Genomic DNA, 20,396 nt, shown 5'->3' with positions numbered 1-20,396 from the left:
TAATGGTGGACTTGAGGGCTCTGGGGCTGAAAGTTGGGATTTTTAGGTTTTTAAGTGTTTTAGAATGATGATAAGGGTCTGGTCGGGAATTTGGGGTGAATTGGGTTCAAGCGACGGACTGAGCAAAAATCGGTTGCTCACAACTACCCCTCCTTGTTGTGAGGTGGAAACTACGAAACAACAATGACCAAAAGAATCACTCAGAGATTTTTGCGAAGGGTGGGCTTGGAATAGGGGCGAGATGAGGGAGGGTATTGAGATGAAAAGGAATTATCGTACAACAATGTTTCATTATGTACATGTCATTTTATTCTTGTTAAAGCGACATTTCCTAGGTATTAAGAACATTCGGAATCAAGATACATTTGTTGTAAAGGAAATTAAAAAAAAAAAGAAATAGTGATAAAGCAACTTATTAGTTTACCTTATGAAGTTAGTGAAAACTGAATATTTTGAAAAAAAAAAACAGCCCTTCCCGAGTGAAAACCTCATGGAGTCAAGGTAAAAATGTGAAAACTGAATCAGGATAAGTCTGCGAGAACTGGATCAAGGTAAATATGCAAAAAACTAGATCAATGTAAATCTACAAAAACCGGATCATGCTAAATCTAAGGAAACTAGATCAAAGTAATCCGCAAAAACTATGTCAAAGTAAATTTATGAAAGTTGGATAAGAGTAAATCTATGAAACTAGATCAAAGTAAATAAGCGAAAACTGGATCAAAGTAAATTTGCAAAAACTATATCAAACTAAATTTGCAAAAACTGAATCAAAGTAAATCTGCGAAAACTGTATTTAAGTAAATCTACAAAAAATTGAATCAGGATAAATATGCGAAAACTGGATCAGGGTAAACCTGCAAAATAAAACTTTAGCAGGGTAAATCTGCGAAACCTGGATTAGGGTAAATCTACGAAAAAAACTAGATCAAAGTAAATGTACGAAAAACTGCATTAGGGTAAATCTGCGAAAACTATACCAAATAAAATATGCAGAAAAACTTGATCAAAATAAATCTGCAAAAACTAGGTCAAAGTAAATTTACAAAAACTGGACCAGAGCAAATTTGTGGAAACTGGGTCAAAATAAATTTGTAAAACTATATTAAAATAAGTTTGTGAAAACTTGATCAAAGTATATATATGAAAAACTGGATCAAAGTAAATCTACGAAAACTATATGAAAGTAAACATGCGAAAATTGAATCCGAGTAAATCTGCGAAAATTGGATCAAGGAAAATTTGTGAAAACTGAATCAGAGTAAATCTGTGAAAACAATATCAAAGTAAATATGCGAGAAACTGGATCATTGTAAATCTACGAAAACTGGATAAGGGAAATTGATGAAAACTGGATTAAAGTAAATCTATCACTAAGAAAATCAAGTTAGAGACAAACAAATTAATCATTAAGACAAGGGTTCAAGTTCTTGCAAAGCACAATCACAAAACACCAACAAATATTCTTTAGTTTTTTTTAGAACGTTTTCAACGATTTTAATAACTGCTTTTGACATAACACAATGTAAAATAAGATTTTCAAACATTATTTATCATTCATTTCATTCTTTTTTTTTATTTTCTTTTCTTTCTCTATTTTATAAATTTTTATTATCATTTATATCAACTTTATTGGATTAAAATACTAGTGTCGGTCAAAGAAATGAGACTTATAAACAGGATTTTCTGACATGACCGACTGAATTTTTGACGTGGGCCAAGGCATAGAGGTTGACATGACTAACAGGATTTTCTGACATGGGTCAAAGCATAGAGGCTGACATGACTAACGTAATTTCTGATGTGGCTCGAAGCATAGAGGCTTACATGACCGACGAAATTTTTTACGCGGGTAGGGGTGAGCATTATTCGGTTAAAATCGAAAATTTTGGTTTCAGTTTTTTCAGTGCGGTTTTTCAGTTTTTGTTTAAATCAGTTTGGTTATTTCGGTTTTAGGGTTTAGAATTTCGGTTAACCGAATCAATCAAACTTTTTATTATTATATGTAAATATTATATAATATACTGAAATTCGATTTCATAATATACATATATAATAAAGTATATATTATTAAAATTTGATTTTAACCGAAAACTTTGGTTTCGGTTCAGTTTTTTTATTTTTTTAGTTCGGTTTTTAAAATTTTAATTTATTCGGTTAAAACCAAATAAGCCGAATGCTCACCCCTAGACGTAGGCCAAAGCATAGAGGCTGACATGACCAATAAGATTTTTTGACGTGGGCCAAAGCATAGAGGCTAACATGACCAACGGGATTTTCTGACGTGGGTCAAAGCATAGAGGCTTACATAATTGATAGAACTTCTGGCGTGGGTCAAAGCATAGATGCTGACATAACCGATGCAATTTTTTACGTGGGCCAAAGCATAGAGGCTAACATGACCAACGAGATTTTTTGACATAGGTCAAAGCATATAGGCTGACATAACTAACAGAATTTCTGATGTGATTTGACCGACATATTTTTTTTACGTGGGCCAAAGCATAGAGGCCGACATGACTAATGGGATTTTTTAAACGTGGTCAAAACATAAAGGCAGACATGATCGACAAAATTTCTGACATGATTCAAAGCATATAAGATGACATGACCAACGGAATTTCTGACGTAGGCCAAAACATAGAGGCTGACACGGCCAACGGAATTTTCTGATGCGGGTCAAAGCATAAAAGCTAACATAACCAATGGGATTTCTGACGCTGGTCAAAGCATAGATGCTGACATGACCAATGGAATTTCTAACGCGATTCAAAGCATAAAGGATGACATGACCAGTGAAATACATGAATAAGCAAAATGATATGATGTGATGGTAAAGCCAATATAGAAGTCAAGTACGCATTGAAAATGTTAACACATCTCAAACTGTGGCACAAGTAACTATTCAATTATTGAGCAATGCACAAAGACATGAAATATTGAAATGATAAGATGGAAAAGTTTCAAAACTCAAGGGTAAAAGTGCCTTCAACCTTAACTCATATGAGAGTAATTATGTCCAAATGGGCTATGTCTAGTTCGCATAAGATGATAGTGTGTATCCTATCATTGCTCAAAATTCATTGAATTCAAAAGCATGCATGATGGAATTGTAAGTTGTTGGATAAGGGATTCATTCTAAGAAAACCTTTATCACATGGGTTTGCCTTGGTTTTTTTTTCTGCTTTTCTTTTTTTTTGGTTAACAAAAATGGTGGCTATAAAGCTGGTATTTTAATAGAGCAAGTGACAACTATGGTCCTTCATCGTTGGTCAAATAGGTCTGTCAAGTGCTGATTTGTCAATTTTTCAAAGATCGATGAGGTCTTGCTCATTAGGACGAAACATGGTATGGGATGGAGGTTGCAAATGATTGATTAAAAAAGCTCAAATAACAATTAATATAGGCATTGGATGATCGGATTTCCACCTTAGGGATTTAATTCAGGGTCTACTCTCATCATCATTTTTTTTTATTTTTTTATTTATTTATCGAGTCTCTCTTCATAGCCATATGGATGGAGATTGCTTTTCATATTCTTCATCAATATGAATTATGCCTTCTTATTAATGAGAGGGGAATTCATTTTCGGACGAAATGTAAATAGATTGGGAAAACCAAAACTAGCATGTGGGTGTCAACATAAAAACTCCTATGATGATAAAATCATCTTAACAGCCCTAGTTTCTTCTAATTATTTTTTGATTCTTCATTTGCCAATTCACCTTTGCATTGATATTCCTTAATAACCATCCCGCTTTACTTGAGTATTTCATTATCAACAAAGTTGTCAACAATTCACTCTTTTTCATTTCATTTTCATTTTTCTCTTTGTCTCCTTTTCTTTTCCTTTCTTTGAACTCTTGCTCATTTGTCATAACTATATTCTTCTTGATTTGACATCCATCGCTTAGAAGTGTTTATTGTGAAGAAAATGTTGACAGAAATGATCAGTGGACAAACTAAGGGACTTTGGTTCATATTATCAAGATTAAATGTCCAAGGTCAAACAAGCGGCCATAGAAAGCCTCCATTCATTTCATTATCCATTGCACGTTGTATATTGAAGAAGCATATGTTGAGCGTAACCCATGCCTGGTTTATTGCCTCCTCACTCTATATATGGTAAAGATTTCTTTGGTGGAGCAAATTCACTTAGTCTCTCTCTCTCTCTCTCTCTCTCTCTCTCTCTCTTTTCATTTTTTTAGCCGTTTGATGATACCTGAGGTGTATCCAGTGGGTTTGGATAGTTTGCCATAAAAATGTTTAATGTACAAGCTCAATTGGTTAACTAGACACTTTTGTAAACTTAAGGGATCGTTGAGGTAAGAAAAACAACTGAGGATGGCCTTCAGTCCTTTATTAGATTAATCAACAAAGCACTATGTTAGGATGGTGCCTTTGTTCTGTGCTAGCTCAGTCGATATTCAAGGGGAATGGACTATGCTTTGGTAGCTACAATTTTGCCCAAATTTGGACAAGGATGATGGCTTTATTACAGGTTGGGAGGTCAACAAGAAGTTTAATTTAAAAACTATTGATCAACAACTGATTTTTCTTCAAGCATACTTTTGGGACTCTAAGAGGAGTCAAACTCTACCTTCTTGTATGGATAAATAACCTTAAACTGATTAATCACTCTCTTATAAGTAAGCATCTCAGGCAAGAGAAAGAAAAATGAGGGAAAATGATATTTTATTTATGGAAGTGGCCGAACCCATAAGATGGGTTGCTCTACATACCCATTTGAAAGGGATCAGGCCGAACATAGTTAAAAAATAGAACTAAGACCGATACCCTTGGCTTTATTAAGGAGGAAACAACCAGATTTGCTAGCAAAGAAGTGATTGCATGATTTTGGAATGGATTTTGTGCCACAACCTAGTAACTGATCTAGTCACAATCTGATGAGGAATTGGCTGAAGACTCTCGAATGTGCTTTCTTATCAACAAAACCCAGTTAGCAACTACTACTTTCTTTATTTTGTTCTCTCTCTCTTTCTCTCTCTTATTCTCTCTATTTTTTATTTTTTATTTTTTGTAAAATTTGATTTTTTTAATCTTAATTTTAATTTTGATTTTTTATTCCTTGACATTCCCTTATCTTCTTCCTTTTTTATTTGTTCTCTTTTATTTCCTTTTTATCCATTTTTTTAATTCCACTTTTCAAAATTTCTTCTTATTATTGTTTCTCTTTCTTTTCTTTCATTTATTTTTCATCATCATTATTATTTTTATCACTTTTAGATTATTTTTTTACTATTTATTTTTTTTTGTTTTTTGGATTTTTAATTCTTGGTTGACTTTATCTTTTTTTATCATTTTTTATGACATTTGGATGTATAATTTATGATTCTTTTACTTTTAATTAGTTTTTATTTTTTATTTTTGCTTTTAATAGTTAATTTTCCCACTTAAATGAACTATGTTCTCTTTCCTCGTTTTTTTTTTGAATTTTGGGCTTTCCCTTTTTATTGTATTATAATTTTTTCCTTTTTTGATATTTTTCTTACACTTCCTTTTTCTTTTTGAATTTTAGATTTTTCCGTCTTTTGTTTTTTGAATTTTCCTTGTTTTCTCATATATTGATTTGTTTCCCTTTCTTATGTTTTAGAATTTCCTTCTTTTTGTTTTTCAAATTTTAGATTTTTTTTATCTTTTTTGGTATTTTGGATTTTTGGCTTTTTTTGCACTTTATATTTTCCCCTTTTTTATATTTTATATTTTTCTCTTATTTTGAGTTTTGGACTTGCCTTTTTGTATTTTGATTTTGCTTTTTTTCTTTTGGATTTTCCCTTTTTGCACATTGGATCCTCCCTTTTTGAGTTTTGACTTTTTTTTAATCTTTTTTTTTATTTTGGATTTTTCTTTTTTGCACATTGGAATGCGTGCTATTCTCAAAACCAAAATAAAAAGAAAAAAGAAAAAAGAAACAACGGTATTAGGTTGGAACAGATAACCTATAGGAAGTGGTTTCCGTTGGATCTGAAAATGAAGCAACAGGGGACACTGCAGCAAGGGACGGAGATCACGTCGGATCTGGTGGGAAGAGGATTAAGACAATTGTTGTTGTTGGTTCAGTTTCCTAGGTAAAAGACAAAGGCGATCAGTAGATTTCGGTCAGTTGGTGATTTTCGTCATCGCTAGTTTGTCAGTCGAGAGGAAGACGATGAACAACATTTTTAGGGATTCAAATATATATATATATATATATATGTGTGTGTGTGTGTGTGTATTAAAGGACGAGGAAGAAGTATAAGGAAAAAAAGAGAGAGATAATAAGAGAGAAGGGGAGGAATTCGATGAAGGGAGCAAAAATCCGATGGAAGATGAGCAGTGCCGAATGAGGGTCATTTCACCGCCGCTCGATTCGTCACTTTAGGAAGAATATGAACAGTTCGGAGAAAGGAGACGATATGTTGGAGCTGGAGAAGGTTACTGTGCTTAGAATTATCACCGCTCTAGTTCTCTATCGAATGAGATGAATAGTGTCTAAAAAATGAATTCCAACCCCTTACTTTCAAATGAAAGAAAGTTTAAATATTAAGTTAAAATGGCATTTTGGTAATTTTGGGGCATCTAAGTGTAATTCAGTTATTTTTGTGAATTCAGGTCAATGTTGGTCCAGGGTCAAATTGGGGTTCTGGTTCAACGATGGGGTTTTTGGGTTGATGATCAGAGGGTTATGATGGATTTGACTGCGGAGTGGGGTCGTGTATGTGCGTAATGATGAGTTTAACTGAATGGAATCTTGTTAGATGGAAGTGTAAATGAAGGTATTCTTGGCTGAAATTTCACAGGGTGGGTTTTTTGTACATTCTGAGGTTGATTAGTGGGGCCAGATTGGCCCAACTGGGCTCGGATTGGTCAAATCTGGATAGGGTTCGATTCGGTTAATCTAGAATCTCGAAACAGAATCTTTATGTGATTTAGGGCAAATAAGGTCTGCTTTGGATGAAATTTATCATGGTAGGATTTTTTGGGTAGTCTGAGGTGATTGTTAAGGTTAGGTTGAGCCAAATGGGCCCGAATCGGGTAGATTTGTAATTTGGTCAATTTAGGACCTTGAAATGGAATCTTGGTGCGATTAAAGGGTAAATGGAGGTATTTTGAGATAAGATTTCACAGGTGGGTATTTGAGGGTGTCTAGGATCTGATGATGAGGTTTGGCCAATCTTAGAGGGCCAAGATCGTGTGAATTTTGGTCAATGGAATGTTTTAGAACGAAGTATTGGTTTGATAAAAGGGTGGGTGGAAGAATCTGGGGGTGAAGTTTTGTGAGCATGTGTTATGATGTGTTGAGAGTTTAATGACATGGTTTGATCAGTTCAGATGTGTTAAGATAAATGGGATCTGGATTTCGAGTGCTTAGGGTAACAAGAGGCGTCTTAATGGAATCTTCACTTTATGATGGGTGAACAGAGGAATTTTGAGTTGAAATTTTACGAGTAAGTCTTTTAGGAGGTATTGGGTCTGATGGTTTTGTTTGATATAATGGTTGAGGTGCAAGTGGGGTTGATCGGATCCGATGGTAATTTTAACGGTAGATTTGAGGGCTTTGGGGCTGAAAGTTGGGATTTTTTTGTTTTTGGGTGTTTTGGAAGGATGTGAAGGGATTGATTGAGAATTTGGGTGGATTGGGGTTCAGGAAGTGGATTAAGCAAAAATTAGGTGCTGACAACCATAGATCTCCATCATCCCGACAACTTTTGACCAATTAAACCCCACTACTGTGTTCAAATACCTAAAAAGAACCCTTGTATGTCAAATTTCATGACCTAATTCACCTATTTGACTACTAATCTATAAAGATTTTGTTTCAATGTGATGGACAAATCGCCACTTCATTTGTCCCAACCTGAAACCTCAAAAGGATGATGGCTGATGTCAATCTCTTACTTTACCTTTTAAAACACTTGGACCAATAAGGTTAAACTTATTATACTTAAAAAAGGATAAAAACCCAAAGATACCTCAACTTACAAATAATAAAAGATAATAACTATCAAGGGTGTTTCAAATTTATAGTTTGTGCCTCTAACAGCCCCAAATACAAAACTACAACATCTAGCATGTTCTAATCTCCCCTTGGACGCCAAAAGCTCGTGAAAATCAACTCAAAATCAAGGGAAATCCTTTGACCAACAAGAAATGATTAATTGAGAACCTTTTTTTTGCTGTGAAAATCTTTGATATTTTATTGAAAAAAAAAAACTCTATCGAAGCCTAGGCTCTTTGATTATTTCATAACTCTTCCCCTCCTTTTATCTATAAATACAAATCCAACTCAAGCTCTAAGTGGACCTTTGGGTGGGAAAAAGAGGGAAAAATTAGAGGAGAGACTTCAAAAGCGTTTTTCACCTCTATAGGACTCTCATTCTCAACTCAACCTATATAAAAATGCAGGGAAAAACTTGCTTTTATTCTCTAGGCTTTGTCGTAGAACAAAAATATCAAAATGTTTAATAACTCATCGGTTCCCCCTCTTGTTATTTTGAGAGGGCTCTCAACATGTTTATAGAATGCCTTGAAGGCCTTGAATGGACGATTCCATCATTCAATTGAGGAGCCAAACTTTGGAAGCCCATCATATGGAGACATTCGAATAATGAGCTTATCAAAATTAATTTCGATGCCTCCCGTGATGGTGATGGGATATTGAGAGGTGTATAATGACAGCCATTGCTCATGATTTCTTAGGTAGGGTGCTCAATATTAAAGCATATATCTTGGCATATCCACCACAAACCAAATTGAAGCATGTGATGCTTGGGAAGCCCATAAGTTAGTTATCAATTTAAGAAATTATTCAATCATCTTTGGGGTGACTCCAAATTTGCCATCACATGTCTCAAGCAAAAGGTTAACCTACAATGGAGTTTAAGGAATATTATTGAAAGTTGCATTCAACTGAAGGGCCTGCTCGATAAAGGGCCAAAGTACCGACATGCATATTGGGAGGTAAACCATGGAGCAGATTGGTTGGCTTATGAGGCTCAAACTTCTTTGGCATAACTTTTGTCTTTTATTCCTTATTTCCCTCCTCATTCTTTGTTGTTTATTTGTTTTGCTAGCTCTTGGGGACATGCTACCCCCTGTTGTGTGTAGAAAGTTTTGCTGAATTAAAAAAAAAAAGTAAACATCCCACAAATAGAAAGGTGTGGAATACAAGCTATTATCCATTCTTATGAAAAATAAAATGGTGTTTTTTAAACGAATAATGTAGGACTTCTATGACAAGTATATAGTCCAAAGAATGTTATATTTTCATTCTTATTTAGATAAACTAAATATGGCAATTGATAAGTATATTCCTAAGAAAATGAAGGGTTATAGGAAAAGAGACTTTTTCTCTTTAATGTTAGAAAATTATGGGTATATAAGTTTCAGAATGAAAATATGGGAGATGGAAAATGAAAAAGGAGAGCTAAAAATAAGACAATTTGAAAATGATAACAGGAAGAGAAAGTCATCTCATCTCTTTAGAGAAGTAGGGACATCCCCATTGTGTATGTAAGCAAACTCCATTTGCACATTGTGTTGAACAATTTGAGATTGTATTGGTGTATTCTTTTTTAAGTGAGTTGTGATTGTAAACTATTATCATCTATTAAGATAAATTGTGTAAGGGAAAACAAGAACAAGGGATGTTCATGTTGGTTGTGATAATGGTTTTGATATTACTTGTGAATGCTATCCATGGTGCATCAAATATTCTAAGAGGGAAGGCGGAGGTGTGGCATTGTGTCTTCTTGGTGAGAAGATGGGGGTGTGGTTATAAAGGTTTCGATATGACTCATAAAGGCTATCTATAAAGATATATATGGTTTGGTTGTTACTGCGAACTCCAATTGGTTAGTCGATTGAAACTCTCAATGTGGTGGCTTTGGGGACAATATGTGGGCTTGGAAAAGCCAAATATATATAAATCTTGGTGTTTTGATATTTTCTCCATTATCTCTCACAACTCCAACAAGTATCATGCAATTTGGTTCACGTTTGAAAATGAGGTTTGATGAGCACAACTGCATGTTTTTAACTTGATAATCAATGTATGTATGAATGCCTTAATTAGTTTCTATCAAATGTTAATTGTATATGAACATGCTTCAAGGCTAGTATAAATAACATAGGTAAAAAATGTTTATTTGTGCTAGATTTGTTGTAGTGAATAAGTTTGCATGATTTGTTATTGATTATTCTTGTGATACATGGAATGTGGAAAAAATGTTTAATCTTGTAAGGAATTCTATCTCAAAATCAAGAAACCCAATTCACCCCCTCTCCTAGGTTACTAATTAGGCAATACCCCACCCGTGGGCATCCCTACCATATATAATTCCAAACTGTAGATATTTAAGTTTTTAATAAATGGGTTTAAGGCCTTGAGACACAAAACTTGGGATTTATGTTGAGTATTTGTGTTTTACTTATAAATTAGTCAATAAATTTGTATTAGTATCTTTTGAAAAGGAAAATTTTCTTAAACTACCCTTATGGTTTAGCTATTTGACTAACCCTACCCTTATTGTTTACATATTGTCTCATATCATCCTATACTACCGCTAAGTATTTTTGGCAATTAACTAAATCCTCCTTACCATTAATGCTCGTTAACATAAAGATGAAAAAGACTACTTTACCCACTATTCTTATTCAAATTTCAACCCTTTGTTTACTGTGCTTCAACAACATCAACTCATTGCAATTGCTACCGGCCTCCACTCGAAGGAAACACTATAACATCAACTCGAGAGATTCTCCCCTTTATTTCTTTTGCTCTCTCCCTGCCTCCGCTTTCCCATGTTCCACCGTCCACCAGTGTCAGTGTACCTCCACCACCACCCTTTAGACGGAACGATTGTGGCTTGACCTCAATCAAGGATTGAAATCATGGGTATTTCCGATCACCCTTGGCTTCAATAAACTAAATCGAATATTCCTAGATTTTTATGCCTAACCTCTAACCTTTAAATCGGATGGTAGAATATGCCTAACCTCTAACTCTGTTGTCGATGGTAGAATATGACCAGATTTCGAGCTGAACGGTGTTCATCTCTCTCTCTCTCTCTATACCTACATCACCGAATGCCCCATTTCATTCCTTTTTTTGGTTTTGTTTTTTCTTTTCTTTGTTTAAGATCAATCATTGCTATCGTTGCAATTGTTGGCAATAGCGATATTGATGAAGCTGTTCAAGATTCCCATAGCCTTAGTTGAGATACTGATGTCGGAACAAACCTACTTCAAGACCTTAAAGATATAGATCTTGTGGAAGATTGGCCCTAACCCCACTCATATATATCGGTGACTAGGTTAGGTTTTGTAGAGAGTAATGTTCGAGTCAAAGCTAGGGTTTGCCTCAAATTTATTGAGTGAATAAGAGGAGATGTGTGGAACTGGGGAGGAAGACTCCCTTTTTGGAGTTAACAACGCTAGATGTAGGGGTCTAATTTTTTGGGCTTTTATATGAGTTAAACTCTAACGACTTGTGTCCGACACTGAAAAGGAGATCAATTGAATAGAGGTACATGGGCATTTTTGGAAAATTTGAAAAAATTATCGGTCACATGATGCCTCATGTGATGGAAAGTTAATGATTTGGGAGGTTATAGGCAATTGGTAAAAAACTCAAGGGTAGTCTAAGACAATATATAAACACTATGGGTAGGGTTAGTCAATTTGCTAAACCATAATTGGTAGTTTAAGAAATTTGGATCTATTATAAGTTTTAACTATTTTATTTTTATTTGTTGGGAATGAAATATAAATAAAAACAAGGGTAGATTACAGAAACCCCTATACTATGGGACTAATGACAATTACCCACTTGTACTTTCATTTTCAACAAAGAGCCTTAGCTTTCACATTCACTATGCGACAAATACCCCCTTATATTAGAGTTTTGTTGCTTAACTTAAAAAATATTCTCATTCAGTTATTTATTTCTTTAAATCCCAAACTACCATTTTCCTTTTTATTTGAACAATTTATGATTCACTTACTTTTCTAAATATAATATTGAAGTCCTCTCGGTTGGTCCAATAGACGGGAAAATCTTTGTCCTCGTCAGTGAGGGCGGGAATGAGTATGGCCATTTAGGGGTGCTTACAGTTTGGTTAATCAAACTATGGGCTTATTTTCCAACCCGAATTGGTACTACTGGTTTTTAGAAAACTATAAACTCAAACCGAACTAAAGCCCGTCCGTTAATCAATTGATCCGTTCATTTTTCCATCGATTCTATCTTTTGATTTTTCAATTTCTTGATATATTGATAATATACTCGTCGGTTGAGTTAACGGCTAGTCTTTTATATTGATCAGCTGAAACCGGACTGATACTTTAGTTTTTCAAAAAATACCAAACCGACCGGTTAATATTTCACCCCCAGTCAATTCCTAGCCGGTTCCCAAGTTCATTCGCGAGGCGGAGAAGGGGCGAGTCCAACCACATAGGATTTGGGGTGGGTTGACCCGTTTGTTTATTTAATTGTTGTTACAAGTCTGAGAATACGCGCTTTATTTTTGGATTTCGAATTGTGCCGGAGTAACAGAGCTCGCCAAACCGCCAAAAGGGGAAGAAGCTCTGAAAACTAGGGTTGGACTACAGGAGAAGCAATCTACAATGGGTGAGGCAGTCGTTGTCGATGCTGGATCCAAGCTCCTTAAGGCTGGATTGGCCGTTCCCGATCAAGCTCCATCCATGGTAATCCTATCTCTCGTTTAACCACACACTCATTCACACTATGCAGAAAAGCGCAAACATGTTTTCTTGATTGTTAATGATTAAGGAAACTATAGAGAAAAAAAGTAGAGCATTTGATGTTGTTTGCTTAGTAATTGTAGCTTCTGTATGTTATGAATTGAATTATTTGATACAACTGTTTTTTTCCTCTTTGACATATCTTGCTTTTTGTTTCCCGATTATCCATTTAAGTGGGAAGAATTTCCATAAAAAAGTGGTTGCGGTAATAAAAAGACCAGTTGACGCTTCAAATAAATCCCTAGATTTTTTTTCAGGATGACTTGAAAAGCTTCCACATTTCTCTAGTGCCACGTCCATTTGAATATTCTTTTAAGTCTCCTGCCACAAACACACACTACTTTTAAATCATTTATTGCTACTTCCACCCAAGTCCTTTTCGGTCTACCCCGCCACTTCAATTCGTAACATTTTACTTTTTCTAATGGGTGCTGTATATGGTTTTCCTTGCACTTGATCAAACTGCCTCAGTATTTTCTCTCATTTTATCACCTTTTGAGAAGAGATTAACAGGGTGAAAAAGAAACTATATTTCGTTCGGTGACAGAGTAACTCTAATCAAGTCCACCCTAGCCAACCTTCCATTGTGCTATATGTCAGTTTTTAGGATGCCCCAAGTGGTGGTGATGAAAATTGAACAAAAACATGAGAGGCTTCTTATGGGAGCTGGGGGAAGGGAAAAAAAGATCATTTGGTGAGATGGGAGAAAGTGGTGAAATTGAAGATTGAAGGGGGTTTGGGGATTGGTAATGTCAAAATGGAAAATTTGGCTTTGAGAACCCCCTATTTGGCAATGTTGTCCATTCATTCATCCTAATAAAATATCTTCTTAAAAAGCAATTAAAACTATAAAATCATTATTTTTTGTGTGAAAACTAAGAATTTAAGTCCCTAACATGGACTTGTTTGAGCTTGCCTCGAGGGGCATGGCACGGGGGTTCGGGGGCGGAGCCCTTGCCCTTGCCCTAGCCGCTAGACTAAACAAAAAGGAAAAAGCGTCAAATTTTCAAAAGGTGCATGCATGGGCTGAGGTACATGTGTGCCTTTTGAAAGGGCTGCACCTAGGACCTGGGCAAGGCGCCTACCCTAAAATGCGCCTCACCTGTGCGCCTAGGCGTGCCTTTTAAATCAATGCATTGATCCAAGTTAAATGGGTTAGGAGAACTGCGAATAGTCTGGCAGATGGTTTAGCTAAGCAAGGGGTACAAAGACAATCCTTGTATTGGGCTCAATTATAGTACTTGGGATGGGTCAGCTCTACTGGAGCTGCTGTTTCTTCTTTCACAACCTGTTGTTGTAATCCTTTTTCTAATCGTAGTGAAAAATTTTCTGTGTTGCTGATCAGAAAGAAAAATATTTTTGTTTACAATCATCTCATTTGAGGAATGGTTTCTAACTTTTCTGGAATGTGATACAGATAATCCCTACACAAATGAAACGCACGCTTGCTGATGAAACCTTGACAGATAGTTCATTGTTTGAGGATATCACTGTTGATCCAGTTGTGAGAGGCTTTATTAGGGATTGGGATGCTATGGAAGACTTGCTGCACCATGTTCTGTACACTGGCCTTGGATGGGAGATTGGAAATGAAGGACAGATTTTGTTCACTGATCCACTTTCAACCCCAAAGGTTAGTAAAATATTGCTTTTCCCTATGAATTAATATAAATTCTGGTTGTTAATTGTTTTCATAGAAAATTGACACGGAATGTTTTGCATTTAACTGCATTCATGTTCCGCTCCATATCAGGGAGTATTATATTAATTCAAAGAATGATCTTGTGCATTTATTTCTACTTGCACTTGAGTGAGGATTCTTGATGTTGTGCCAAAACACATTTTGCATGTTCAAGGAAGGGAGGGAAGGAGGAACACAGTCGGTTACACAATCTTGGATTCTGTTATAGTTACCGTATTCAAGTTGTGTTGGTTACGGGCTGACATGGCCTTTTCTTGTATACCTGACTTATTATTCCTGGTATCCCTATCTTAACAGTCCCTCCCCCTATACAGGAGACCTTGCCCTCAAGGTCAATGTGTGGGAATCGGTTCTGTAATTCCAAGTAAGGCTCCCAAGTTGCATATTTGAGTGGAAGACACTACCAATGCTTCTGGTTCAACATGATGACCTTTTCGCACCCACCTGAAATCTGTGATGTGGGTAGGTTCAGTTTCAATCTGTCCATCTTCAGAGAATAGTGGAAGGGTTGGTGTTGTGACTGCTCCAGTCCTTGGCCATTTTTTAGCAGAGATATGTGAAACACAGGGTGTAATTTTGATGTAGATGTGAGGTCAAGTTGGTTTGCTATTGGCCCGATATGATCCATGATCTGGATTCTGGAATGGACTGAAAGATCTTGGGCTCAGCTTGTTCCACTTGTGGCCTGCTAATACAATTTGGAGAAATGACTGTAGTTTGAGGAACACCTGATCTCCAATTTGGTATGGAACCGGTATGTGCCTTTTGTTGTAGGAACCTTTCATCCATTGTTGGGCCTGAAGTAGATGGAATTTTAGCTTTTGTTATATTCCATCTTTTTGGAGGAGCTGGTCTTCCAGTGTTGCTACCGATGTAGATCCTTTCTCATATGGGAGGAGAGTGGGTCTGTGGGTGGATCCCTTCCGTAGAGTGCTGATCGGAACAGCCTTCAAATAACCTCCAAACAAGGTCTTGAAAATAGATGTCGAAGGTGTGACCTGGTAGAGGTTTCTAGAAGAGAATAGAAGCTGGCTAGAAAGGAATTTTGAGGAGGAAGAAATAAGAAAAACTGTCTTCTCCATGAACAGATCTAAAGCACCAGGGCCGGACGGTTTCACAATGGCTTTCTTTCAAGATTGTTGGGACATAATCAAGGAAGACTTGATTGAGGTCTTCAAGGAATTCGAGGATAATTCAGTGATTAGTCGTGGAGTTAACACTACTTTTTTAGCCTTAATTCCCAAGAAGAAAGAGGCCAAGCATCCAAAGGACTTTCAACCTATTAGTTTGGTGACTAGTGTATACAAGATTGTGGCTAAGGTCTTATCTTTGAGGATTAAAAAGGTGCTTCCTTGTCTTATCAGCCAAGCCCAAGGAACTTTTGTTCAGGGGAGACAAATAGTAGATCGGACCCTAATAGCAAATGAATGTGTAGAGGAGATGGGGAGATCGGGTCGTAAAGGTTATGTCTGTAAATTAGATTTTGAAAAGGCTTACGACCTAGTGGATTGGGGATTCTTATTACTCGTGCCAAGGAAGTGTGGGTTTGGGGATAGATGGTGCAAATGGATAAACGATTGCCTTTCCTCTTGCCATTACTCCATCCTAGTCAATGGGGTAGTTAACGGTTTCTTCCCAGCTAGCAGGGGTTTGAGACAAGGTGACCCCATGTCACTTTTCCTATTCACTTTAGTTGCTGGTGCTTTTAGTAGACTTCTTTCAGAAGCGAATAGGGCTGGATCCTTAAGAGGGTGGATAATAGGTAGAGATAGAGTTTCAGTAATCCATCTTCAATTTGTTGACAACATAATAATCTTTTATGAAGGTTGTGATATGATGGAGGTAAGAAATTTGAAGGATTTGATAATTCACTTTTAGAGGGCCTCAAATTTGAAGATAAATTTTGAGAAAAGTTGTGTTGTGGGAATAAATTTGAGTAGAGAGGAGATGGAGTCTATAGCAGCCTCGTTAGATTGCACATGGTCTCAGTGGCCTCTATCCTACCTAGGACTTCCCTTAGGCGCAATTCCAAAGGAAAGTAGGTTCTGGATAGGGGGTAGAGTTACTTTGATTAAAGCAACTCTAGCCAATTTGCCTTTATACTTCTTGTCAGTCTTTAGAATTCCTAAAAGGGAGGCAAAGAGGTTGGAAAAACTGATGAGGGACTTCTTATGGGAACCTGGGGAAGAGAAAAAAGATCACTTGATTAGGTGGGAGGTGGTGAGTAGAAGCAAAAAAGGAGGCCTAGTCTTAGGGAATGTGGTGAGTAAGAATGAAGCTCTTTTAGGTAAGTGGCTTTGGAGGTGGCCCTTGGAGAGGGAGAGGTTGTGGCATGAAGTAGTGAAGAGTATCCATGGCTGTTTTGAATCAGGTTGGGACGCGGGGGTATCCCGAAGGGCTTTGCTCACAACACCTTGGAAGGCTATTTATGGCATTCTCCCAAAGTTCCTCAGATTTGTAAAGTATGATGCTTGTTCTGGAAACTCCATTCTTTTTTGGGAAGATATTTGTGTGAGCAATCAACCCCTAAAAGACTACTTTCCTTCTCTTTATTCCATCTCCCTCTTTAAAAAGAAACCAATTTCATGGTTTCTTTCCCCCCCGGTTCGCCTTTTGGATTTAAACTGGAATTTTGGGTTTCAAAGAGGGTTAGGGGATGAAGAACTTCTTTGTGTTTCAGAGGTCTTGTTGCTTCTAGACTCAGTGTGCCTGGACCCCCCTAATCCAGATAAATGGGTTTGGTCTCTAACCCCAGTTGGCTCCTTCACTTGTGCTTCTTTATTTAAAGCCCTCTGCTCCAATCCCTCCTCTCAGGTGTTTCCTGTTAAAGAGGGTCTGGTCAAGGCCAATTCCTCCTAAAATAGCAGTGTTCTGTTGGCAAGCCTACTTGGGTAAGATCAATACGGTGGAAAACTTGCAAAAGAAGAAACCTTACTTGTGTTTGTCCCCAAATTGGTGCTTCTTGTGTAAAGTGAAGGGTGAGGACTGTAACCATTTACTGATATCGTGCTCTTGTGCTGCCAATATTTGAAACTGGGTTGTTTCACTATTTGGGTGCAGCTGGAACTTGCCCTCCGAAGTAAAGCTGCTGTTCATTCCAACTGCCTTTGGGAGATTGACAAAAAGAGGGAAGCTAATGTGGAAATGTATCAGAGCCGCTACCTTGTGGACTCTATGGGAGGAGAAAAATGCTAGAATATTTCAAGAAAAGGAAAGAAGTCTTGCTGAAATTAAGGAATGCATAATAACAAGGACAGTCTCATGGCTGAAATCTTCACACTTGTTGGCAGATTAATCCTTTGATGACTTAAGGAGAAATTGGGCAGCAATGGCTTCTACAGTCTCCACAAAGAACAAATCACAAGCTGAATGGGAATCCCCACCGGATGGAGTGGTAAAACTGAATTTTGATGGTAGCTGCCAAGGTAACCTAGGGCCATCTGGAATAGGAGGGATTCTGAGAGACAAAGATAGCAACATGTTGTCTTTATTTTCGGGACCAGTGGGTGTTGGTGATTCTGTAAGGGCAGAGAAGCTAGCAGCAGTACAAGGTATACAGATGGCCAGTCAACTTGGAGTGAATAATTTGATAGTAGAAGGGGAATACAAGATAGTAGTGGGCTGGTTGACAAGTCCAGAGACAGCTTGTTGGGGCTACAGGGATTTGTTAAAGAAGGTTAAATGGCTGACAAGGAATATGTCAATCAGGTTTCAGTGGGTCAGCAGATCAGCAAACGCAATGGCTGATTCTTTGGCCAAGCAAGGGGTGTCAAGGGGAGATCTATTTTGGGCCACTTTGAACTGTGCTTCAGGCTTGTGAGTGTTTATGACTCAGTCTTAGGGGGAGGTAACACCTCGTGCCTCTTCCTAGTCTGAATGTACTGCTATTTTTTGAATTAATAAAACTACTCTCATTTATCAAAAAAAAAGGATGTCGAAGGCCTAAAGATTACCCTTCACACTAGAACAAAAAACTGAGATTACAAGCTGGTATGAATGACCTTCTATGGTACCATGTCATTTTTCCAGTGTGTACAAGGGAGAACACAAGAAATCAGGGGTGCCAAAAAGAATGAATTGACCCCTACCCAAAGAGTCCATCCATTATATATATATATTTGTGTCAGTGTGTGTACAATTACAAAAAAGCCCTTATAGGACTAGAGAAGGAGAAAACAAAGAAATAAAGAATGTGTAGCATACAATAGGGACTATGATAATACAGTACAACATCATGACTCTTCACAGGATAATTTAAAACTGATTGACGTGGTATAAGATCTGAAGTTTCTGATCCTGCATCATGAAATCTTTCCGGTTCTTCCGAAAGTTCCTCCCTGCTTCCATCCCCATTTGGCCCATACACATTTGACACCAACACATTCTCCCTAGACACTGATTGCTCAATAACAACTGGCAAAGAGTATAATATCCCCTTACTAGGACAACCCTTCAAATAACACAATCTCATAACTGCCTGCATGTAAGAGGTTCTAGGATGGTGCATAAACTGTTCACAACACTTTTTTTTTTGATAAATAAACTGTTCACAACACTTAAACTGCAAAGGAGTATCTGGCATGGTTTAGCAGAGATAGAGTAGCCAATTTTCAAGTACTTAAAAAGCTTCCTTTTCGCAAAGAAGTCCCCATCATTTGCTTCTATTTTATGATTAAAATCTATACGAGTCTTAGTAGATTTTCCAGTTAGCCTATGTTAGTGGTGTTAGTGAAGGGGTATTTCGGTCTTTGTACTTGTTGAGAAGGTTGATGTGTATTGTTATGTTAGTTCGAGTGCTTCTTACTTAAAGAAGGGCACTTAAGTCTTTTCCATTTAGTTAATAATATAATAACAAGTCTGGCCGAATCTAGGGAGATGAATCTTTCTCTAATTCGAACCAACCTTTCTCTCTTTCCTCATCTTTCTCTCTTCTTCTTTCTTCTCCTATTTTACTTTACTTTACTTTACAGTCAACGAACAAGACAGAATTCTAGGGCAGGTCAAACTTTAACATGGTATCAGAGCAAGGTTCAACAAATCAGACTTGTTAGAATTCTGTCTTTTGCGCATTCGAATTAGGGTTTCTCTTGGGTTTCTCAGCTGTGAGTTGGAGACTGGGAAAAGGGCTGAAAAGGAGTGATCGCCCTCTTCCCTAGGAGGTTCCTATGCCTCCGATTGTGTCGTTGGTGATTGGTTGCTGTGGTTTCTAAGCCCTAGTTAGGGCTGGTACGTGTGGTGCAATGGTGTCTCAGCCCTTCGTGTGGTTGGCCTTCAGGCGATGAGGTAAAGTGTTTTTTTTATGCATATTTTCTGTTATGGAATACATGAGAGGTGTAGTACAGTTTGCATGATGGGTTTCGATTGCAGTGTGCTAGGGTTTATGCTAGGGTTTATTCTGGTTTGTGTGATTCAAAGGGCAATAGTGTGGATTAGGGTTTGTGATGTTACAAGTGTGGTTTTCAGCACTTGATATCGCTGAAATCAGGTTGTAGACTTCGGTGAGTAGGGGCTATGGTGTTGCAGTTTTTCAACATTTAATACTGCTAAAATCAGTGTGCAGATTTCGGTGATTAGGGTTTGTGGTGTTGCAGTTCTCAGCATTTATTACTGTTGAAATCAGTGTGCAGATTTTGGTGAAGTGTCTGTGTGTAGTGTGCAATGTGTAGTGCTCATAATTCAATGCTCAGAATTCAGTGATAAGGGAGTTCGGCAATGGTAGATAACAGTGATAGTAATCCTAGTGTCATGATCTCTACTGACTACCCGAATGTCCAAATGACCTCCATGAATGGAGAGAATTATGTTCCTTGGTCCAAGTCTGTAGAGGTTTTTCTGAAGGCAAAGAAGAAAGTGAAGCATATAAGAGAGGAGAAACCCCCCCGCTAATTCTCAAGAGTATGAAGACTGGGAACAGGAAGATGCACAGATC

The 20,396-nt window shown here is 37.1% G+C and overlaps 1 protein-coding gene across 2 annotated transcripts in view; it reads left to right on the top strand.

Annotated features, from left to right (window-relative positions):
- Positions 1-12,328: 12,328 nt before the first annotated feature.
- Positions 12,329-20,396, top strand: part of ARP7 (actin-related protein 7) — a 58,230-nt gene continuing 50,162 nt past the window's right edge. Inside the window, exons 1-2 of one of the 2 annotated variants that reach the window (XM_088954969.1) lie at positions 12,329-12,708; positions 14,183-14,398. In XM_088954969.1, coding sequence (XP_088811095.1) covers positions 12,628-12,708; positions 14,183-14,398 — 297 coding nt within the window. In that variant the 5' untranslated portion in view covers positions 12,329-12,627. The remainder of the gene's footprint in view (positions 12,709-14,182; positions 14,399-20,396) is intronic. The other variant, XM_088954970.1, reaches the window with a different exon arrangement.

Source organism: Nelumbo lutea, chromosome 7 (genome assembly GCF_056320005.1).
Source record: "Nelumbo lutea isolate HS-2025 chromosome 7, American lotus-T2T, whole genome shotgun sequence".
NCBI lineage: Eukaryota > Viridiplantae > Streptophyta > Magnoliopsida > Proteales > Nelumbonaceae > Nelumbo > Nelumbo lutea.
Note: the sequence above shows the minus strand (reverse complement) of the source record. Positions and strands in the feature narration are given on the sequence as shown.